At 35.0% G+C, this 21,454-nt stretch overlaps 2 protein-coding genes across 9 annotated transcripts in view; one reads left to right on the plus strand and one right to left on the minus strand.

Annotated features, from left to right (window-relative positions):
• The window catches only part of LOC110837575 (5'-3' exonuclease PLD3), a 27,563-nt gene extending 14,920 nt beyond the window's left edge, over positions 1 to 12,643 (plus strand). For all 4 annotated transcript variants that reach the window (XM_022079849.2, XM_022079847.2, XM_022079850.2 and 1 more), the window contains 7 exons: positions 1,081 to 1,203; positions 2,561 to 2,629; positions 3,698 to 3,832; positions 6,416 to 6,555; positions 7,307 to 7,472; positions 8,650 to 8,749; positions 9,639 to 12,643. In XM_022079849.2, the coding sequence (XP_021935541.1) occupies positions 1,081 to 1,203; positions 2,561 to 2,629; positions 3,698 to 3,832; positions 6,416 to 6,555; positions 7,307 to 7,472; positions 8,650 to 8,749; positions 9,639 to 9,808 (903 nt within the window). In that variant the 3' untranslated portion in view covers positions 9,809 to 12,643. The remainder of the gene's footprint in view (positions 1 to 1,080; positions 1,204 to 2,560; positions 2,630 to 3,697; positions 3,833 to 6,415; positions 6,556 to 7,306; positions 7,473 to 8,649; positions 8,750 to 9,638) is intronic.
• On the minus strand, positions 11,989 to 21,416 carry LOC110837576 (cilia- and flagella-associated protein 45). Of its 5 annotated transcripts, none has more exons than XM_022079854.2 (10): positions 21,330 to 21,416; positions 19,445 to 19,723; positions 19,022 to 19,240; positions 18,553 to 18,705; positions 17,902 to 18,195; positions 16,543 to 16,674; positions 16,255 to 16,386; positions 15,634 to 15,759; positions 14,103 to 14,272; positions 11,989 to 13,076 (listed from the first exon to the last, which is right to left on the minus strand). In XM_022079854.2, the coding sequence occupies exons 2-10, from the start codon at positions 19,703 to 19,705 to the stop codon at positions 13,016 to 13,018; spliced, it is 1,548 nt and encodes a 515-aa protein (XP_021935546.1). In that variant the 5' UTR covers positions 19,706 to 19,723; positions 21,330 to 21,416; the 3' UTR covers positions 11,989 to 13,015. The 5 variants fall into 5 exon arrangements, with proteins under 5 accessions (XP_021935546.1, XP_087198908.1, XP_021935544.1 ...); XM_087342782.1 differs by lacking the exon at positions 21,330 to 21,416 and adding an exon at positions 20,796 to 20,868; XM_022079852.2 differs by lacking the exon at positions 21,330 to 21,416 and adding an exon at positions 20,387 to 20,674.
• Between the last annotated feature and the right edge of the window lie 38 nt (positions 21,417 to 21,454).

Raw genomic sequence — 21,454 nt, forward strand, 5'->3', positions numbered from 1 at the left:
TTATAATCATTGGTGTTATTACCTACGAGACTGACATCACCCATTATAAATTAGCATATTGCCACAAAAGAATTGGATACTTAATCTGACAGGTATCTCAGGTAATAGTGTTAATTTTGGTGATAATTATAAAATTAAAATCAACAGATCATTGGCTATAGCTATATCTAAAACACAAATATAAAAATTAAAAGTAAATTTGACAGAAATATCCATTGAAACAAGTAGAAGACAAGTTCCCTTAAATGAAAGCGGATCAGCAGAGATTTAAATCATTTTATACTGAAGCATTATTATTGTGTATTGTACTCAGTAACTGCCATGTGGTATAACAGTGTTTTGGAGAAAGATCCTGCCACCATTCTTTGGGCTGAAGTGATGTTATTGGGAACTAGATAGTTTATATAGGGTTAAAGGAAGGTGTGGACTAGGGGAAATTGGCCAACCAGAATTGAGGAATGAGGAGGGTAGGTTCAGTCCAATATGGTGTCACCATATAACAGGGAATGTGAGAGGAGAGCTTTTTCAGAAGAGAGAAAGGAAGAATTGGCCCTTCAAGGGTCTAGAAAGGAGAGTGAAATTAAGATTAAGTCAGACAAGTCTTGCCCTGACTATGTATAGTTGTTTTGGGACTTAAATATTCTTTTGTACTATTTTAATTATCCTGCATTTGTATTGCATATGTTTAGCAAACACCTTCCTTCATTTTCGTCTCCTTACCAAAATGTCCAAATTCTGATTCATATCCAATTTTGTCTTACAAACATTACTTATCCATTACTTATTTAACATCTGTCATTTTATGATTTCATTGTTCTCTTAAATGTCTCTCTTACTTCTTGCCCATGCCTTTTGTGCAATATAGAAATTTGTATGAAATCAATTGCTGTACTATTTATGTTGAAAGAGATTTAAGTACTTCTGCTCTTAATACTTTTCATACTTGATGCTCTTTTGTTAAACCTGGGAAACTGCTACAGCTAGTACTTGCCTGTCACCAGATTTTGGATCCATATGTTCTTGTGTTCTTTCAGCTTCATGTATGCGAAGATTTATAATGAGAGTTTTCATCAATTTAAGGTTCGTAGTGTGAATTTTCCAAAATTGATGGGTGGTGGAGTCTTGCATACTAAGCTCTGGATTGTTGATGAGCAGCATTTCTATGTAGGTAGTGCCAACATGGACTGGAGATCATTAACAGAGGTGAGAAAATGCAGATACCATAACTGTGATACTGTTATCTTTAAAAAAATACACATACACATGTAACAGTTTATTTCACCATATTAACAAGAAAGTCTGGTAAGGTAATACTCTAGAAATTTGTTAGTGGAAAATAGAAATAGTACTTGCAAAGTAAGATCTCAAACACAGTGATGACAGAAGACACACCAGGAAAGATGACGTAGCGCATGATTGATGTCTTCTGCATACTGGTCCACACTCAAGTGAACATCATCAGCATCTTACTAATCTTTCACTGCCTTAAGGAGCCAGGTGTTGCCATATGACAAATATAAATTCCATACATTAAAGTTTAAGAAAATTCATTTGTATGAGGTATAAGGATAGAAATTAAAAGTGATGGAACTGAAGCAGCCCTTGGGTTATGCTATTATGAAATGGTGCTGTTATCAAGAAGAATGCTTACCACTGTAGAGTGCATGTATTTACATTTTCTTCAGACACGATAAAAACATCAACAATTATAATAACAATAGCAAAACAAATATATCTGTTGAAATATTGCATGTTTCATTGTGAGAGACAATTTTCTCAGCACCAAAAAATGCTATATGTTCTACTTTAATGAAACATTACAGGTAGGGTTCTGTTAGCACAACAGAAAATCTAATCTGAAACATCTGGATTTAACACTGTTTACGTCTGATACATTAACATTTTCCCAGCCAGTTAGCTGAATGAGCTGAGTGAACTATTGTTTTAACATCATGTTTAGGTAATATAAGCAATGAAATGTAATATAGCTAATGAGTTATCATTCTGGGTGTGTGCATAGATGGTCAGACAATAAAATCTGGTAATTCTCATACTTTAAGCGAGCTTTACATACTTGCTCATGAATCACGTTTGGTCAGAAAAAATGTGTTTCTTTAAAATATGTGAAGATACAAACTCTAATGTACTGCACATTTAGCTGCAAACACTTTGATGTATATATCACATTCATGCTATAATTAAGATATTTGCATTCTGTGTTAGAAAATTAATTTTGTGATGTTAAAAAAACTCTGATCTCTGTTTGTACTACTAGCCTAATTAAATCAAAATAACTATTTCATGATCCTGTCAATCTCAAGTTTGCTTGCAGATTGCAATAAGCATTTGAGAATTCGCACATTTGGCACTTAAATAAAATTCTTAGTATTAGAGATTTCCAGTTTGCATTGTGTCCAAAATGTGTTGGCTTTTCTGTTTAAAATTATGAGTAAGTCTTCAGGTAGCTGAGTACGTATATACTAATGTAGACATATTTTCTTTGTTAGTGTGGTAAAAATTCGGTATTTCTCATGTTTAACACATATAATTATGTTTTCAGGTGAAGGAGTTAGGTTTGGCTGTCTACAATTGCAGCTGTCTTGCTTCCGATCTGGCCAAAATTTTTGAGGTTAGTTAAAGGTCAGCCTATATATAAAGCTGGTTTTCCTTCCATTACTCTGGTATGATCAAATATAGCATATTATATTTACCTGGCTATATGAGTGAGTTTCTTTCTCTTTTTTTACATTTATTTGCATTAAGAATGGTATGTTACCATATAATCATAAATTAAGAAAAATGCCTAATCAAACATGATTTGATTTCTGAGAAAATAGACATTGGTAACTGTTGCATATCAGTAGTAGTATAGTGTAGTAATCATTAGATCTTCACTACAAATACTGACATAATTGCATGCAGTTTACACATACATATAATTTCTGGAGCCATTGAACTTAGTGACTATGCTTCTGGGGTACATTTTATGATGACAGTGATAACCATCAGATGCTATTACGTATTTCCATTGTGTTTGCTTTGGATAATTCAAAGGGAATGATGCTTGAGCAGAATTTGATGGTCTATGATACGTGAGTGCCCAGGTATGCCAGTTACCAGATATTGTTTAGTTGCACAGCAAACCTTTGTGGTAAGTGCTGAGATTTAATTTAAAGTATACAACATTAGTGCTGATACTTAACATTTGTACTGATGTTCATTGTTATTAATTTTAAGAGGCCTGTTTCTTATTACAGTGTTTATGGTAATTGTGCCTATTTTGGAAATATTTTATATATTATGTGACACAGCTGTGAAAGATCACATGCAAGCAAAATCAGCTCACATTAAACAGATTCCTTCATTCTGATGAACTTTAAATGATGTTAATTTTAAATAAATGGTTATCAGGTATGCTGACATGACTGAATGGAGTTCTGAGGAAATCCAACATTTCTGAGGCTAGTATTTGGTTTTGGATGTAGGAACATAAGAGTTACCAGGTGCAAATGCTACCAGAAAGACATTCTTAGTTTCTGAAATGGCCCACTTTAAAGGGACATGGATAAAAGGAGTGTTGAAGGTGAATTGTACCTAGCACTTTATTGAAATAAATAATACAATTTTTTTTCCTCACAATTTGTCACTGGGGAATGCTGTAAGAAATGAAGTTTAACTGTGCATAATATGATTCCAGGTGTACTGGTTTCTTGGAAATACTGATGTACCTATTCCTGCAAAATGGCCAGACAGTTTAAGTACACATTTTAATATTGAAACCCCAGTAACCTTGACAGTCAATTCCAGTAGTAAAGCAGATGTTTATATTGCAGTAAGTATTCTTTATGCACCTATATATATATATATATATGTAACTTACTTTGACAAAGTTATGTTTGATATACAGTGATATATGACTCATATTAACTTGTGGAGACCTGGACTATTTTTCTTTGCCCAATATTGCACTACAGTGAAACCTCTATCCATCGTTCCCGGAACTATCGTTTTCCCGGATGCATCGTCCGTTTTGTTCGGTCCCGAATACATCCCATATAAAATAATGTTACATTTTCCCGCTTCTATCGTTCCTCGAACTATCGTTTTATCGCATCGATCGTTCAAAAATCTTAGTCCCGGCCCACAATTTTCCCGCAATGATCGTTTCTGAGAATTTAAAATGCTGGGTTTAGAGATAAATTAATACCGAAAGACGCATAATGTTTTTGGAATACACAGTAGCGGTAACCTGTTATGTCGCCCAACCAGCACATTCTTTTGGAATGAGGGTCAGCGGTGCAGGGGTGATAGTTGGAGTGAATGGCGGTGCTCATTGTCAGAAATTTTACGATTTTAATTAGGGTGCACTCATATTTCGTTCCAGCGATGCCAGATGGCATGTGCAGTGTGAATTTCTTCACAAATGCTTTTATTATAAGTACAAAGGAAAGGCTGGCGGCACTTTTCATTCTTCTGGTTTATCTCGTTTCCAGCGGTTCAGGGTCTTCTACAGCTACGTTTCGTTGAGTTCGGCAGTAATAGTATTTCCATTCTTCCTGTTATTGTTCGCAAAGAGGGTGGGAGTGGTGAGGTAGAGGAAGACGACGAATGCGAGCCCGAAGCTTTGCCGAGTTTTGCCGAAGCACACCCTGCATTGGCAAAAGTGAAGTCGTTCTTTTATGCGCTTAATATTAGTGAACGTGACGAGGAAAACATTTTGAACGTGGAAAGTGCTCTGTTTGGTCTAAAACGTAAAGTTTCGACAAACCAGTTGTCCATTAAAGACTTTTTTGGTAAAAAGAAGTAACTTTGAAAGAGAAACATTGTTTTTTTTTAAATTTTTAATGCTTTCCCGCATCTATCGTTTTTATTCCCCCCCCCCCCCCCCCCCCCCCCCCCCCGCCGAAAACGATGCATCGAGGTTTCACTGTAACTAACTAACTAGATGGCTTACCGAACCTGAAGGTTCATCACCGAATTAACCAAAGCCCTTCACCGGACCCTGTCCTGGGCCAACAAAATCCATTCTCCTTCAACTTCTGTCTCCCATAGATCCCGCCTGACATTATCCTCCCATCTACATCTAGGTCTCCCCAGCAGTCTCCTCCCCTCAGGCTTCCCGACCAATACCCGGTGCACACCTCTTGACCCATCCATAAGCGCTACATGCATATTGCACCAGCATTTCAAAAATAAAAGGAATTGTGATAACATTTGTGTAAAGGGAAATTATGTTAAAATAAGAAAGGTCATTACTCTTCTCCAGTTAAGCTTATATCAAAATATTTGCTATCTCATGCATTGTGAACTCTTTCTATTTCTTTTCATTTTATCTTATGCACACTCTTGTTTCAATTACAACAAGCATCTCATGACCACCAGCACACAACACTAAGCATTTGTCACTGATGGTAAATTAGTGCCAAGTGACATCATTCTCAGTAATCTAGGGGAAGCAAGGCATCTTCCAGTTATCCATACAAAGATAATACAATCATGTAGTATTCTAATGGTCTGAAGAGAAAGTTCAGTCTGTGGTCAAGTCATAATATGTAATTTTTTGTACTTTAATGTTTCCTATTGACAGTTTCAGTTTTCATTATTTTAAAATATGATGACAGTTCCTGGCTTTGTGCAGTGCAATATCTATAGTGTGATTTCTTTTGCAATAAGATTTGTATGTGTAAGAAATTAAAATTAAGGACAGTGAGATACGCAAATTATTAAATAACACATTTGGGTAACTAATTCTTTCAACATTTAAATATTGCTAATGCCAAAGCCTGCCATAGGATATGACATTGATTGACTTCCATCCACTTCTCATCTTCACAGCCTGCTTTCGTAAGATTGTCTCTGTCTTCCAATTTCCCATTTTTCATAAGGCTCCTTTGCCAAAATTCGGTATGTTCCCTGTTCTTTTTCCATCCTAGCAATATGTTCAGCCCTATATAACCATAGAATTTAGATGTTTACCATTTTGAATTGCTCTTATTTAAAGATACAATAACTGGAGACCAGTTTATTGGTTTGAAGTACAGGTAATTTTCAGTGTGTTTTTTTTGTGTACATTATATTTTACATGTAGGAACTCTTGATTTAAAAATGTCCTTTATGTAGGCTTAAAGTTTAGAGGTCCCATCTTAGTTCATTCTGTACTGAATATGCTGTTTAATGTTTTCCTTTAGTATGAGATAAAAGTGTTTGTATCCTGCAAAAATAAAAGTGGCCTTTCACCATATTGGACTAATGGTCGTGTTGCATGTTTTATGTAGAGTGGAAAGTGCTGTTAAGGTAAATATATGTATAATGAAAAGGAAGACCATTTATCTGAGCAAGGAAAGAAATGCTACCAGATACTCTATGCAGATATGACCTTTTTTAAGTAAGGGCCTAATATATTTACTTCTTGCAGAGTTCACCTGCTCCTTTGTGTCCAAGTGGTCGCTCAACAGACATTGATGCCATCCTTGATGTCATCTCAAAAGCTGAGCATTTCATCTACATAGCTGTGATGGATTACTTTCCTTTGCAGATTTATACTCCTAAGCCAAGGTAATATTTATTAAGAGTATATTTATGAATCAATAAGAGTAACTTTCAGTTTATTTGTCTTATTCTGTAAACATTATTTTCTCATGGGTTGTGTTTGGAAAAGTATCACAAGCCATAAGAGAATCAAAAAATTTTCATATACTATCAGAGAGTATAAGATTTTAGTGCACACAGTTCATTCACAAGCTGGTCAGTTTCATTTTGTGATCCACACCAGCCTAGCCTTGGATTAGAGCAGTGGTTCTCAAATTGTGGTTTCTAAACCTTTTGGGATTATGCTAAGTGTTTCATGATGTTTATGTAATGGTGGGTTTTGACTTACTCATTACCCTGTTGATGGAGGCAGCAAGCACCTCTGAAATATTAGTAAACTTCTACCAGACTATATGGTGCAATATCCCAGATGAGTCATCTTCATGCTTGCCAATGTGAACCTGAAATCTCCAAGAGTGGCATAATTGCATGTCATTTTATGACATTGACTGGCGATATTTCAGTGTTACAAAAATGTGAGTATGGTTAACATGAAGACTCATAAAAATTAGCAATAGGCAAACAAGGCATTTGGTAGGTTCTAGTCCAGGGTGCTTTCTTCCTAAACAAGGTTCATGAATGCCTGTAAAATGTATGGGTATCATCTTGCTTTGTATAAATATGGTACATGGCTTCCAGTAAATTTCAAATAAATGTACTGTGTTTATCTTTGAGTATTTTATGACTTTTCACATACAAATGTGTCCACAAATTACAGGTACTGGCCGAAAATAGATGACGCACTGCGGGCAGCTGCTGTTGACCGCCATGTTCAAGTTCATCTTTTGATTAGTAATTGGAATCATACACGCAAGGCAACTCACTACTTCCTTCGATCTCTTGTTGATATTAGTGGATCATACCGTGGAGTTGTTGTAGAAGTGGTAAATACGGATTATGTTATGGTATGGCTGTATGAAATAACTGGAGGTTAGAATGGTTCATATCTGATCCAGACAAAACAGAGTGGATACAAGAAACAACTCTCAGATTAGCTGTGTTGCTGTTTTAAATAGATTGCAATACTTCTACAATACCCGTATGAAAATTTAATAATTTCACTTTATCATGAAAACCACTGTCTTTAACCAATGATGAACATTTATGTTAGGTGTAAATTCTTTATCTAAGAGATAGGAGAGTGTTCTCAGTCCTTGTGCTGCATGCATAGGCTTCCTATCACAATATATAGTATTAATATAATATCAGTGCAAGTAAACTGATTTTTTATAAAACACAAAAGGCTTTAAAAATATTTTAAGATTGTTATAATCTTAGTTTAATTTTCTGTCTGTCCTCATGGTGTACATGTGTAGAGGTATTCTTTTTATTGCAATTTGATACCTGGTTTGCTACTGTCATGCATTAAATTAAATTATGATGAAATATACTAATCAAATATGAATCATAAATCTTTTCAGATTTCCAATATGATGGTTTTCAATCAGCTTGCTTCAGTTGAGATTATTTAATGCTTTCATTTATTGGGCTTTGTTTTATATATGGAAGCAGAAACCTGCATAGATACAGTGTATTCAGATTCAAATTAATAAATTGATTTATTTCTTGTTTATAAAATAGATGTGTTGCATTTTGAATGAAAACCAAGTGTTATAATCAGGTGTTATCTGAAGACACTTGTAAATCTTATTATATATACTTTAATTTACTTACAGGTTGTACTGCACTGTATGCACCTCTTCAGGTTCATCTCTCAGAAAATGTTATTGTAAATTAATTCCGTTTGCACTACAGTGTGTTAGTTTTGATAAATAAGAGTTTCCTGAATATGAGTCTGTTACTTAAAACACTTTGAAAAAGTACATATATTGGCACATGTTGCAATATTGTGAGAAAATCTTTAAGTTTATAAAATACTATGTAACATCAATGTTCTGTACTTTAACCTTGTATCTACATGATATAGTATAGTGAATGCTGTATAAAATTCTTATCTCAGGCAGTATCAATTTTGAGAACCTAGTTGAAATGTCAGATTAATTTATTTAATATAGTATGTGATGCATAATGTAACTGTAATGTCTTGGGTTCTGTTCACAGAAATGGTTCAAAGTGCCTAGTACACCAGAGCAGGCAAAAATCCCATTTGCTCGTGTTAACCACAACAAATATATGGTCACTGACAATGCAGCATACATCGGTAATGAAATGAAAGAAATTTACAAATACATTGAATCTAAGTGACATTTATTAATACTCTGTGCCTTACATTCAGCATGTCATATACAGACTTTCACTATTTCTCTTGGGTTCAGTTCTGCCAAACTTTCTCAATGATGATGATGAATAAGACAAAAGTCACTCAAAAAATATTTGGCCAACATCCCGGGTGAACACGGCATTAGAGAACTTCAGAAAACTGCCATTCTAGGAACATCATACATCATTCGAAAGGTCCTGATGTAAAATATATAATAATGTCTCACACAAAATCTGTATAATGCATGTAACACACATTAAAAGAACAAAATGTATTTCAGAAATAGGTGCTGCACTATGTAGGTTTTCATGGTGGTTAATCTGAAGATGGCTGTCTTCTGGGTTGTTGCGCCACGTAGTGTGGTAGAAAACAGCCATCTTCAGCTGCTGCACTATCTACCTCAGGGACAAGGTTTGTCTCAGGTACATAGAAGTAAATGCCCTGTAAAATGGTGAATAAATGGAATAATAATAATAATAGCAACAACAGCAGCAGCAACACACACAAATACGCATAAGAAATTTATGGAATTCATTGCTGTATATATATTTGACCCTTTATTGGGCTATTTTATGCCAGGCTCCCAAAGATTTCATATAATTTTCAGTAATTGACATCAAACCCAAGTCTCTTGTTAAATCTTTCTAGTTCCACAGTAGTCTGTAGAAGTGAAAGTTCATCATATTAAGCATAACTTTCTAAAAGCACAAAAATTTGCGCTTGTAACCTGAACTGTGTCCAATTTTTCACAAATGTTTTTAGTCAGACCTTAATCAATAAGGCTTCCAAAGTGGTCTTGTGACCATATCTTGATGATTTTTTATTAAAGGAACTTCCAACTGGTCAGGAGACTATTTTACTGATACAGCAGGTGTGGGCATTGTGGTGCGTGCTTCTCAATCCAAGAATGACACTTCTTCAAACCCTCTTCGTGATCATCTACAACAGGTATTTGAAAGGGACTGGAATTCTAGTTATGCATCCCCCTTGGTAGAGTAGTTAATTTATTATCAAGTCACATGTTGCCTTAAGGCATTTTAAACAAACTGTGATTGACGTTTCAACTGGTAAACCATATAGGGTACTATAAATACACAGACTGATATGAGACCTGCCTGAAATGAAGAAGGCATGTACTTGAGTTATTCCATCAGCATACTTATCCAGTATATATCAACCCCTAACTGTCTACTGAGATTATGTGTTATGTTACAGTATTCAAACATTCAATAGTCTTGTGAGTAGAACACCAACCTTCCATTTTATAACCAGTGGTTTAAGTACCTGTGAGCATATTTCCTTAAGCTCTCTTGTTTATCCTCATCTCCATCCAGTATTTTTTTTCCATTTTTTAAGTACTTATGATATAGGCAGAACTTGATTTTGATGAAAGAAGCAAATTTAAAAATGATAGTTTTACTGTTATTTTATGAAAAGCATAAAAATTGGATGCATAAATTGTGCCAGTGTGAAAGTAAAATTCCTGGGACCTGACAACATGACCCTAGAATATTTTTTCATACAGAAGTATGAGTACTGGAGGAAAAAGATTAAAGTTAATTGAAAGAGTCTTTCATTTAGTTTGTTGTAGTTTGAAGATTTTCATTTTAAGCATAAGCAATGTGAGATATAAACAAGGGATTTTGTTTCTACAATTGAGTTGTTTGGTGTTTCTGTTAAAAGGTGTAATCTGTGATTGTAGAGAATAATATTTTGATCTATAAGTATGCAAAAGAAAACTGAACAGTGAATAATTTGTCCCCTTTTATGAGATTTTTATTATAGGATTCCTGTATGAATCCTAACCTGGAGTATAACATTATTAAGCTTTAATGAACCTTAGCATATGTTGGAAAATATTATTTCATAGCATATATCAGCAAATAGTGTTTGATGTTGCTGTCTTAAGTTTCTTTATTGTTTGTGAGACAGGGAGGTATCTGTCACAGTTAAGTGAACTTGGCATAAAATTATATCTGGAACTTCAGTTTATGGCATACATAAGTGAAAAATAAAAGTATGTTTATTTTGTGCTTATACTGAAGTTATCTCAATATGGAATAATATAAAATCATGCATACAAACAAAACTGTTTACACTTGAAAGAACACTAATGCCAAACGCGTTTTGACCTCACGAGGTCATTATCAGTGGCAAAATAAATTAATTCATATAATACAATTCAAAAGACTGGTTTTCTACAGAGCATAGAAGGTATGTACTTTACAAAACCATACTTATGTAACACCTCACTGGATGTTAATTGCAGAGGAGTTGGTGTATGAAATTGAGTACTTGGCTTCTATGTCCACTGGCCTGATTGCCGTTGTTGGTCAATGGTGAATTGTCGTCATGTCGTCTGTGCCTGTGAACTTCAGTGATGTATGGGCATTACTGTCAGTTTTAAAAATGTGCAGGTTATATACTAACTCTGATAACCAGGGTGGGCAACTATTGCATGTGAAATTTATTTTTTCCGTTTCAGTTTTGTTTGTATGCATGATTTTATATTCCAGTACACTGCACAGTATGCAAAGTTTTAATATGGAATAATAGTTTGGGTTTTATTTTTTGTGATACAATAGTGAAGCAAAACTACTTTTTATTTTGTATTTATCTTCTCATCTGTTCTTTCTAATATACTCATCTAACTACTATGTATGTAATTTAAGAAATTCCTCAGCTATAAAGTGCCTATAACCATATATCAATATATTCCTGTGTTTAGCTGAAATAAAGCTAAACCTCATTACTCTGGACATGAAAGTGGTGTCTAAATGGCTCTTATTACTGGTTAATTTTGTTCATACAATTGTGTGCCAAACAAAAACAGTGTAATTACTTTTGATGAAATTGTTCTAGTTTATGCATATTTTGCCTGTTTGCAAACACCAATGTTTTACAAGAATTTTATAAAATTTATTTGTGTGTGTGTGTGTGTATATATATAAACTTCAGTTTTACATCTGAAATAAAGACAGAATTGTGTTTTTCAGAAGTTTACAAGCACTTCACACCCTATATTTTGTATTTGTCTATTGCCATGCATAAAAGAATCATGACCCTTGACAGTGTCATGTTATTTGCATGTAACACGTATGCACATGCCAAGACATTTTCAAATTTATTAATTGTATATTTCCAATGCTATTATAATCTTAATGAGGAATTAAAAATCGTGTGTTTAATCGGTGCATTTATTGGAAAAATTGCCATAAAGTCACACAGAATTTAACTGTTTTAAGTTCAGCAAAAACATTTGTGATCGAGTTTTTAGATTATTTTTAAATTGAAAACAACTCACAGGAATTTTATATTCCAAATAATTTTTCAGAAGGCATAGCTCAGTTGGTATAGTGATTGGTTGTGGGTTGGACAACAAGGGTTCAATTCCTGACAAGCAGGGACTTTTCATTGTCACCAAGTCCAGACTGGCTCTGAGAGACACCCAGCCTTGTGTCCAGTAGGCACTAGGGGCTGTTTACTCAAGAGTGAAGTGACCAGAAAATATGAATTTTCACTTACAGTGCTGAGGTTAAGAATGTATGAAGCTATACTTGTACTTCCCCTTACATCTTCATGGAGCAGTACTTCATTAAGTGCTTTTTCTCAGTGTATATAAATGTTTACCAGTTATCATGAAACTGAACATTCTCACTCACTTAAGTACTATGCATAATGTGTGTTTAATACATTAAATTCTGTTAATATTTACTTTAAATGGAATGTTGCATTTAAACTTCTAGTAAGCTTGTAAATGAGTGAGAGTGACTATACTGTGAGATAATACAAATATTTATGTAAATTGGCAGAATAAACAAGTGCATGATCTCATGTGTTGTCACACATTTGCATTATTATATTTTCCTGCTGAATTTCATAATTCTGTTCAAGTTGCATATACTGGTTAATTGTATTTTATTACACCATTCTCTTTCATTCATGAAGCATAATTTTTCTGTGAAGAGAAGGAACCCAAGTACGGAGCATATTTTAAAATAAATAAAAGTAAAATACATTTTGATATATAGACACTCTTTCTGTTGATTTATAAATGTACGACATTAATGTGAGTATTGCACCATTAATGCCTGTGATGACATAATAACAAAAATTCTAATAAAATTGTCTGTAACATCAAAACTTCAACTCAAAGCCTACATTACCCACATTCTGATCAATGAGTCATATTTGGAACCTCCAGTTTCATCTCAGCTTCAGTTGCCTCTCAATCTCCTTAATATAAACTTGTGGTACTTTGTGGATCCTGGAAGAAAGAAGATTGTGATCTCAATGTAAAGTAGGAAGAAACACAACATAAACAAAGATAATTAAAATCACCCAAGTTTTGTAGCAGTTTTCAGCTTTAATACAGACAAGCTCCTAATACCAAAAGTTGTGTTATATGCAGATGACAGTTATATGGGAAACAATTGAAAACATTTCAGAAGGTAGTTACAACCTGTACAAAGATTTTGAATTAAATGTTGATGTAGATGAACTTGTGGCTATGAAAATAAGTTAGAAGACACAGAGCATTAAAAAATAAAATGCAATAATTATGAAACAAAAAGTGGAGAAATGCAAATAATTGGGTAGTGAAGTACAATAAGAAGTGCAGAAATTTTTTATGAATTACTCTGGAAATGAGAAATGCCTAAGTAGGGGGAAATATACCTATTTCAAAGTTACTATATGCTCTATGTTTCTAATAGTTGCAAGGTACACAGCACACACATCATGGGTATTCATTTATGGTATTTATTGTATACAGTGTGTAAGCCTCCTGTAATTAGTTTCTCTCTGTTGAAGGCAAATAAATTTGTTTTATTTCATACTGCCACATGACTTCCATCACTGTCATGAGGTATGTGAAGTGTAATATTGTTTGTTGTCTAGTTTATTTCACATTGGAACTGTGAGTTCATTCTTTGTAATTGTATTTATCTTTGTTAGGTGCCTGTGTATATGAATTATTATTGGCTGGTATTTCAAAACTTAATCTCTTCATTTCATGCCTGATACGAGATGTGTTCATACTGGGTTGTAAAACTAATAAAATTATTATAAGTGTTAAAATGCTTAGTGAACTCGGTTTCTATTTGTTGTGTATATATTTTTGCTAATTTCAGTTTCATGATGCAGAAGTTAGTTTATGCTTTTGTAGTAAGTAATTAGAGTAGGGAATAAAAAGTATTTTGTAAATTTTAAAATTGTGAACTTCAAGGTACATTTATTGGCATTTCATTGAGTAACAGTATTTATATTCAAGAACACATTTTACTTTTACTACCTGAGTTCTTCAATTTTCTTCTTTATAGCATCCTTCATATTTCCTTGTCTTTGCAATTCCTCCATTTTAAGTGCAACTTCTTCCTCAAATTTGCTTTGTTTTTTTTTAATTCTTTCATGTTCCTTCTCATTTATCTGCTTTATGATATCTGAACGATATTGCTGTGTTATCTGTAAACAAATTAATATTAACAAAACATGGAATTCACATTCCATAGCATTAAAACATAGCACATCCACTTCTTCTTTAGGAAATTGTATCAGCTTTCTCAGGTTACTCATGATAGAATAATATATTGGAGGTGGTGTCCAGTTGTTGTTTGTTTTTTGTTCCTCCCCCCCACTTCCTGCATGAGTAACTAGCCCATTGGTTGTGACAGAACATACACAAGAATACTTGTTTCTGTTCAAATCCAACTTAGTGTATTACACACAAGAGAAGTGTAAAATTATCCATTTTGGAATTAGTTCATATGAAATTAACATGACCTAAAATACATTCTTTTAATTTTTTTAAATTTTGGTATATTGTACTGTACATAAAACTATTCTTGAGAATGCCATGTGTACCCTACAGAAAAGCATGAATGATTTCTAACTATGAATAAAATCTGTTGTACGAGGTGCGATCGGAAAGTTTCTAGACTGCGCCTATAAAAACCCATACACTTATCTCAGGTATTAAATTCATCCATCACCCTCGAAGTAGTTCCCCTGGGAGTGAACACAACGATCCCAGCGCCGCTGCCAAGCCTGGAAGCATCCCTGGAAATCTTTCTTTGTCAGCCTGTCAAGCACCATCTGCGATTCTGCCTGAATCTCTTCTATCGTCTCAAATCTCCTTCCCTTTAGCTGAATTTGCATCTTTGGGAAGAGGAAGAAGTCACACGGCGAATAAGGAGGGTGCGGGATGACGGCCATGGTGTTTGAGGCCAAAAACTGCCAAACTTTGAGGGCGGTGTGCGCTGGCGCGTTGTCATGATGCGTCGCATGTGGAGTTCTTCCTTTAGAATCAGCTGACAGGTCCCATAGCCTATCCCAACAATGTCGCACAAGTCGTTGATGGTACGACGTCGATCTTCGTGAATGGCCTGCCGAATCTTCGTAACATTTTCGGGCGTTGTGCTCGAAGATGGTCGTCCAGAACGCTCGTCATCATCGACAGAGGTTCGGCCATTTTTAAAACGTGAATGCCACACAAAAGTTTGTGCATGACCCATTGCGGACTCCCCAAATGCTTGCTTTAGCATTTCATAGGTTTCTGTAGCCGTTTTGGCGAGTCTTTGGCAAAATTTGATGCACACGCCATTCCGAAATCGCAGGAGGGTTGGTGTAATGCACTACCAAAACGCCCGTAACTAAGAAACAAATGCTAATTCGATGATGCCAGCTGGCACACTGATTCACTATGAATGTAGGCCGCACCCCGTAAAAGCAGAAGCTCGTACTACATCCGGTTCGCCCGCTATTGACACAGTCTTGAAACTTTCCGATCGCACCTCGTAGTTAAAAATTATACCAATTGTACATACATGTTTTTTCTTGAGATCATCAAGTCTCTGTTTCTCAGCAGCCTCTTTCTGTGCTTTCAAGACTTGTTTAAATGTTTGCTTTTCACAGGCAATCTCTAGTGCTTCCATGCGTCTCCGGTCAAGGATCTAGAAATAGTAACTTCATATGAATATATAAAGCACTAATTTTTAAGAAAGTTTTGATTCAGAATTGACAAAATTATCTATGTAAGACTGAATTCTTTATTCTCCATTTCTGACAAGTAGATAGAAGTCACTTTGGAACATGCTTATTTTATTAATGTTATTATTACTAATACTTCCACTGATTCTGCCTGTCTGTAACCGGTGAAGTGTATGAGAAATCTAATTTTCTGTCAGAGGGTTACCAGTCTTTGTAGAACCACCATCCTGGAGGGCCAAACCAACCACAGCCTTTTCATCTGGAATTTTTCAGTTCTCTAAATGCCTTTCTGACTACCATAGCTGTGGACTGATAACTGAAAAATATTAGTGAAGATGAAATGATGGAAACTAAAATGTTGACTCTCTGTCTCCATATTCTGGGAGTCTCTAAAATATCAATACTGTGAAGGTAATACTCAAATTCCAGTAACATTTGCATTTATGTCATACACTAACCTGTTCTTCTCGAGCTTTCTTTATAGCTGCATCATTTTCTTTCTTCTTGCGCATTGCTGCCCTCTCTTTATTTCTGAATTCTCGTTCAACTTCTTCTTGCATTCTCAGTGCATTTAGTTCATATGCCTCTGCCTACCAGCACCATAGTCAAAACATGAAATGAAGAGGAAAGGACTGATCTGACCATTGACCTTTCATATAGACTTTACATTTCTTCTAAAAACTTTCTAACAGTTTACTCAAACCCAATCCCATACAACATTTAAAAATATAAATAATATGCCTAACCTGCAGGTCTTGTTGGTGTTGTTGTAGAGCCATCAGTCGAGCTATTTCTCGTTCCCTTGCCATTCGATGAGCTTTCAACTCTTTCTCTCGAGCCATCTCTCTTTCTGCCTTCAGTCGCATGTATTCTTGAACCTGCAGAACAAATAACCAAGTCAGGGATAAAAGAATATGTATTGTGAGCTTCACTGCCTGTATATTTCACCTGATATTGTTAGTGTTATTAAATCGAGCAGGGTGAGGTGAGCTTGACATGCGGCACACATGGGGGAGGGGAGGGGAGGGGAGGGGTGTTTACAGGGTATTGGTTGGGAGGCCTGAAGAGAGGAGACCACTGGGAAGACCTAGACATAGGTGAGAGGATAACATTAAGATTAAGGAGATAGGAATCAATTGAGGATGGATGCAGCTCAGGATAAAGTCCAGTGGCAGGCTTTTGTGAACATGGTGATGAACCTTCAGGTTCCATAAAGAAAGTGGACTATTCTTTGACAAACCAAGTAACAATCGACTTTTCAAAGAATATCCTGTACCATAGAGAGTGAGTGACTTTTAGGCATTGAGTTTAAAAACTAAGTGTATAATGTTTTGTCTTTGTGTGTTGTTTCTGGCAGTAAAAAGATCCTATGACCTGAAAAGTTGACAGATACAACCTTGAATGTTCTGTAATCCACATATTAAAATTCACAGTTTGTGGTTTAATTAGAATTATCCACAGCACAAAATATAATCTGCCTATAGTTTACAACAAAGAAAACCCACATTCTGTGCAGAATTATTTCAGTTCATTCTGAGAATGTTTTATAGGTCAATCATCTTACACAGTTCAGCATTATTTGAAAGTCTCCACAGCCATCATACTGTAGTAAGTGGATGCAGGAACTTAAAAAACATGGCATTAAATTCCTCTTCAATGGCATGATTTCATAAAGAAAATGTGATTTTACAGACTTAGCTCAGTCCTGGTGAGGTATTTTTATTTCAGGAGTTTTGTATCAGCTAAGAGCTTATTTAGACCATAAAGCAAAAAATTAATACCAACACTGCAAGAACTCATGCTCACTCCTGCCATAATTTCATGCAGGATAATTAAACTTTTATGTATAGAGAGAAATCTAATAGAACCACTACTAAACTTTACTGAAAATTGTTTCGCATATTACTTGGTTACCCGTTTGGAAGATGTAACTTTTGTTAAATACTGTTAACTGACACCTTCTGTTAAAGTTGTCCAAGCTTATGCATATTTCATATTTGTTCGTTGAAATTTAAAAAAATGGAGTCTACACATATAGAATACCTGAGAACTGATAACCATCAGATTTTCATAATGAAAATAAACAGGTGCTTTTATTATCTTACCCTCAGATCATTAATATGGGATTTCTCCTGTTCCAGAGCATGGAAATGTTCAATCTGGCGATTGATTTCATTAAGATCATCCCGCATCTGTTTTTGCTGAGCAACCTTCTTGTTGTAGGCTTCTATCTCATCCAGTGTAGCCTGCACTTGAGCCTCGGTGATGAGCCGACTTTCCTCTTCCTTATGTTCCAATTCTAGAATTTTTTCCATCTCTTTCTCTTTTATCTGCTGTTGAATCTGCTTCACATATAGACCCTTCTTTAGTTGTTCCTTCTCCTCTCGCTTTTCTTCATCCTGCAGCCACAATAATAAATTATTAATTTAATCATGTAAACATTCTTCTTATTTCTAATTTTGTACTGCATTATTTTATTACAAACATTATAATGGTAGGAATTGGCAATGAAAAATTACAAATTAGAAAACTGGAACAAAGTCCCCAAAGTTCTGTGTGTGTTACTATGCAGCCAAAATAATTTTAAGTAAAAAAAAAAAAAAAAAGCAGATTCTGAACCAGCTTCTTAAGCACTATAAATGACAAAGGAAAGATGTATCATCACATACAGGATAATGGTACTAAAACAGGCTGATCACCAGTACAGTGAAGAAATTTTGATATTAGTTTAAGTAATAAGATCAGTTACAACTTACAAGTAAAGCACGTCTCCTCTCTTCCTCCATCATTTGGTCAAGACAACGTTCTTCATCTTCAAGGTCCTTTTCTATTTGCTTCCTCTCAGCAATCTGTGCATCACGTATTGCATGACACTTAATGCCCATAATAAGGCGGTTTGCTCTCTTCACCTGTCATACAAAAAGAAGGGCACAATATTTTAGGTATATCAGAAATTCACAAGCTTCACAAATACGCTTGGTACCTCTGCAGATTTTATTCACTACAAATGCAGAGCATATATGTACTTATAATCAACATCTATATCATCTCAAAATCAGTGCGGGATAAGTGACTACATAGGAAATTATGAGTCTGAGTTAGCCATTATTATTTCCAAAATATTTAACTACATATTTAGTAGGAATTTACAAACTGACACAGAATGTGTGCTTTAAATTGTCTTATGTTGTGACTCTTATCCATGTTAACACAGAGGGTGCTTACTTCATCCTCTTGGTCTTGTTTCATTTCAAATGCTCTGCGGAGGAGATGAGTTGCCTGGTGATGGGCATGTGATTCTAGTAAAGAATATTTTTGCCCATGTTTCTGCTTTTGAGACCATTTGCACATTTCATCTTTTCGAACTTTACACTTTTGCATTAGCTCATTGTTTCTCTTGTCAGCTTCCTCCAGCATATGTAATCTATCCTGCATTGTAATGACCTGTAAACAAGTTTCAGTCTTATCATTCAAGAAAAATGAAAATCATACCTGTAGATAAGTTTTTTTTGACAGATCTGAGGATTTCTATTTGAAACATTTTAATTTTGTATACACATGCACTCTTCCAGTAGATAAAATCAATAAGTATGTATCAGTGAGTTATATATGATAATATTAACCCAAATCCTTGACTTTCATATTTACCTTAGCTTGCTGTTTAATTCTGTTAAATTCGTTAATATCCAACAGGGTAGGATGTACAGTGCGCTCTAGACTGGGCACAATCAGCTCTCGAATTTTATCATCATACTTCACTATGTGTATAACCTCTTTTCCACCTGGTGTTCTCTTTCTTGGTGTTGATGCAAGACCTGTCTCAGATTTAGTATGCTGTTTCTTTCTAGAATTTTTGGAAACATTTGTTTCACATCTTTGATGAGACAAAATACTATTTTGCGGAGCCATTGCAAACAGAGAACTGTCCTGAAAACATAGTTTAATTTTTTCAGATTGTGTACATTCTGTTCAAACTGATATAATCATGTTTTTAAATGGCTACAAATGAACTTTCATCCAAAAAATTCTTTATTGGAAATTAGATTTTTTTCAATGAGAAGAAACTGTGAGCTTTTAAGCTTCTTACTTGTTGATCTCTGGTTCTGTGGTAATCAATGTGTCCATTTATTTATTCAATGATACTGTGCTATATGTGAATGTCATAGAGCATCAAATATGAAATAGTAGAATGAGTATGGGAATTGAGAAGGATACAGAAGCAAGCTAGGAACATCAGAGTAGTTGCCATCCCAACATTTTGTCTAGCTACGTATAATAAAACGTTAAGAGCTAGAGTTTATCCCTCATTTGTCAGTAGACTCATCATTGAAGCAAGCAGTCTATACTTGTTTTACAGCAGTAATCTAGCATTTTGTTGGTGGATGACACATAAACATACCTGTGGGCATGTTCATCACCGACACACAGAAATATTCATGATATACTTGAACTGAACTTCAGTATATTTATCATTCTTTGCAATAGGAACATTAACAAAGAAACAGAAAATATCTTTTTCAGGAGGAGGAGGAAAGGGTGAGTTTGGAAGAAAACCGTCAAGAAACAAAAGCTTAGCGAGCATGTTCTCACCAATGTTAAGTCTGAGTAACAGCTCATTGGCGGTCTGTAGTCTGGTGGGTATTGACCAACGTTCAGTGTATTCGGTTTAACATTCCAGGAGACATTCATCTAAATACTCTTCTGAGAAAACCAAAAATAACGTTGGAAATGTGTCTGTAACAAACCTTGGCCAATTTACATATGTACGTGCTTTTAGTCTGGCACAGGCGATAATGGGCCGTGGCACAAGGATTGGGGTTAGGACGTTGATGCGGATAAAAAGCAGGTCCGCCAAAAGAGCGCCCATGCAAGTTTTCCAAATACTCGTTTGTGATTAGTTGAACAAAATTGTGCTGCAGTGCTGACAATTGATTTATTTGTAGTTATACGTAATACCAATCAAACAATTTCACATGCTGAGCACATGTCTGATAAGTACCTGTGTGTTATCTGTGGTACCTACTATATTTACGTGTTATTACATGTCATCTGTGGCCTGTAATAAATGATTGCTGGACTACTGTATATCGTCACGTCCAGTGAAAATGGGCACATGGCATCAAACATTTCAGTTTCCATTGAACTGTTGTATGTTATTCGTAAAATATTAATGTGTTTGTGCGGTTTTAATTAAAACTACTGTTTCTTCCAACGTTCTGGCCGTGGTATGTAATCACCTTTATAAGAATGCCATGAAATTTGTTACATGTAGTCGATACGTTTTACAGCTGACAAGCTGTACTTGCTTGGAAGGCGCGATGAAATGGCTTAGAGACGGCTGTTAAAATCGTTAACAATATGGTACTTTGAAATTTTTGACATGTAACTTTATTTTCCACAGGATTTAGTTAATTCTCTTGCTCAAGCCCTTACGATTCTCCATCCGGCTCTTGATTATTATAATACATTACTTTCAATATTATAGTTTGACGCCGTATAATTAGTGCTGTTGTTAGATTTACTTCATAATTACCTTTCGATAAATTAACTGTTGTTTAAAACTCCTTGTGTGTATTTTGTGTAGGGTACACAATAAGTAAATAACTGCAACATAGCAACATCTATGCCCCTTGAATCGTTGACCATGTAATCACATAC

Source organism: Zootermopsis nevadensis, unplaced genomic scaffold (genome assembly GCF_977971745.1).
Source record: "Zootermopsis nevadensis isolate Lab colony 2312 unplaced genomic scaffold, Znev_1.0 Znev_ptg000004l, whole genome shotgun sequence".
In the NCBI taxonomy this organism is placed as follows: domain Eukaryota; kingdom Metazoa; phylum Arthropoda; class Insecta; order Blattodea; family Termopsidae; genus Zootermopsis; species Zootermopsis nevadensis.

What these genes read in the sequence shown, in the direction of transcription:
- LOC110837576 (XM_022079852.2), bottom strand. Translation starts at nt 20,485, where the DNA reads ATGAATGTCTCCTGGAATGTTAAACCGAATACACTGAACGTTGGTCAA. An exon ending in ATGATCTCAAGAAAAAACAT is followed by an intron (nt 14,273 to 15,633) that starts GTATGTACAATT and finishes ATTTGTTTACAG; the next exon opens with ATAACACAGCAATATCGTTC. An exon ending in AAGAAAATTGAAGAACTCAG is followed by an intron (nt 13,077 to 14,102) that starts GTAGTAAAAGTA and finishes TCTTTCTTCCAG; the next exon opens with GATCCACAAAGTACCACAAG.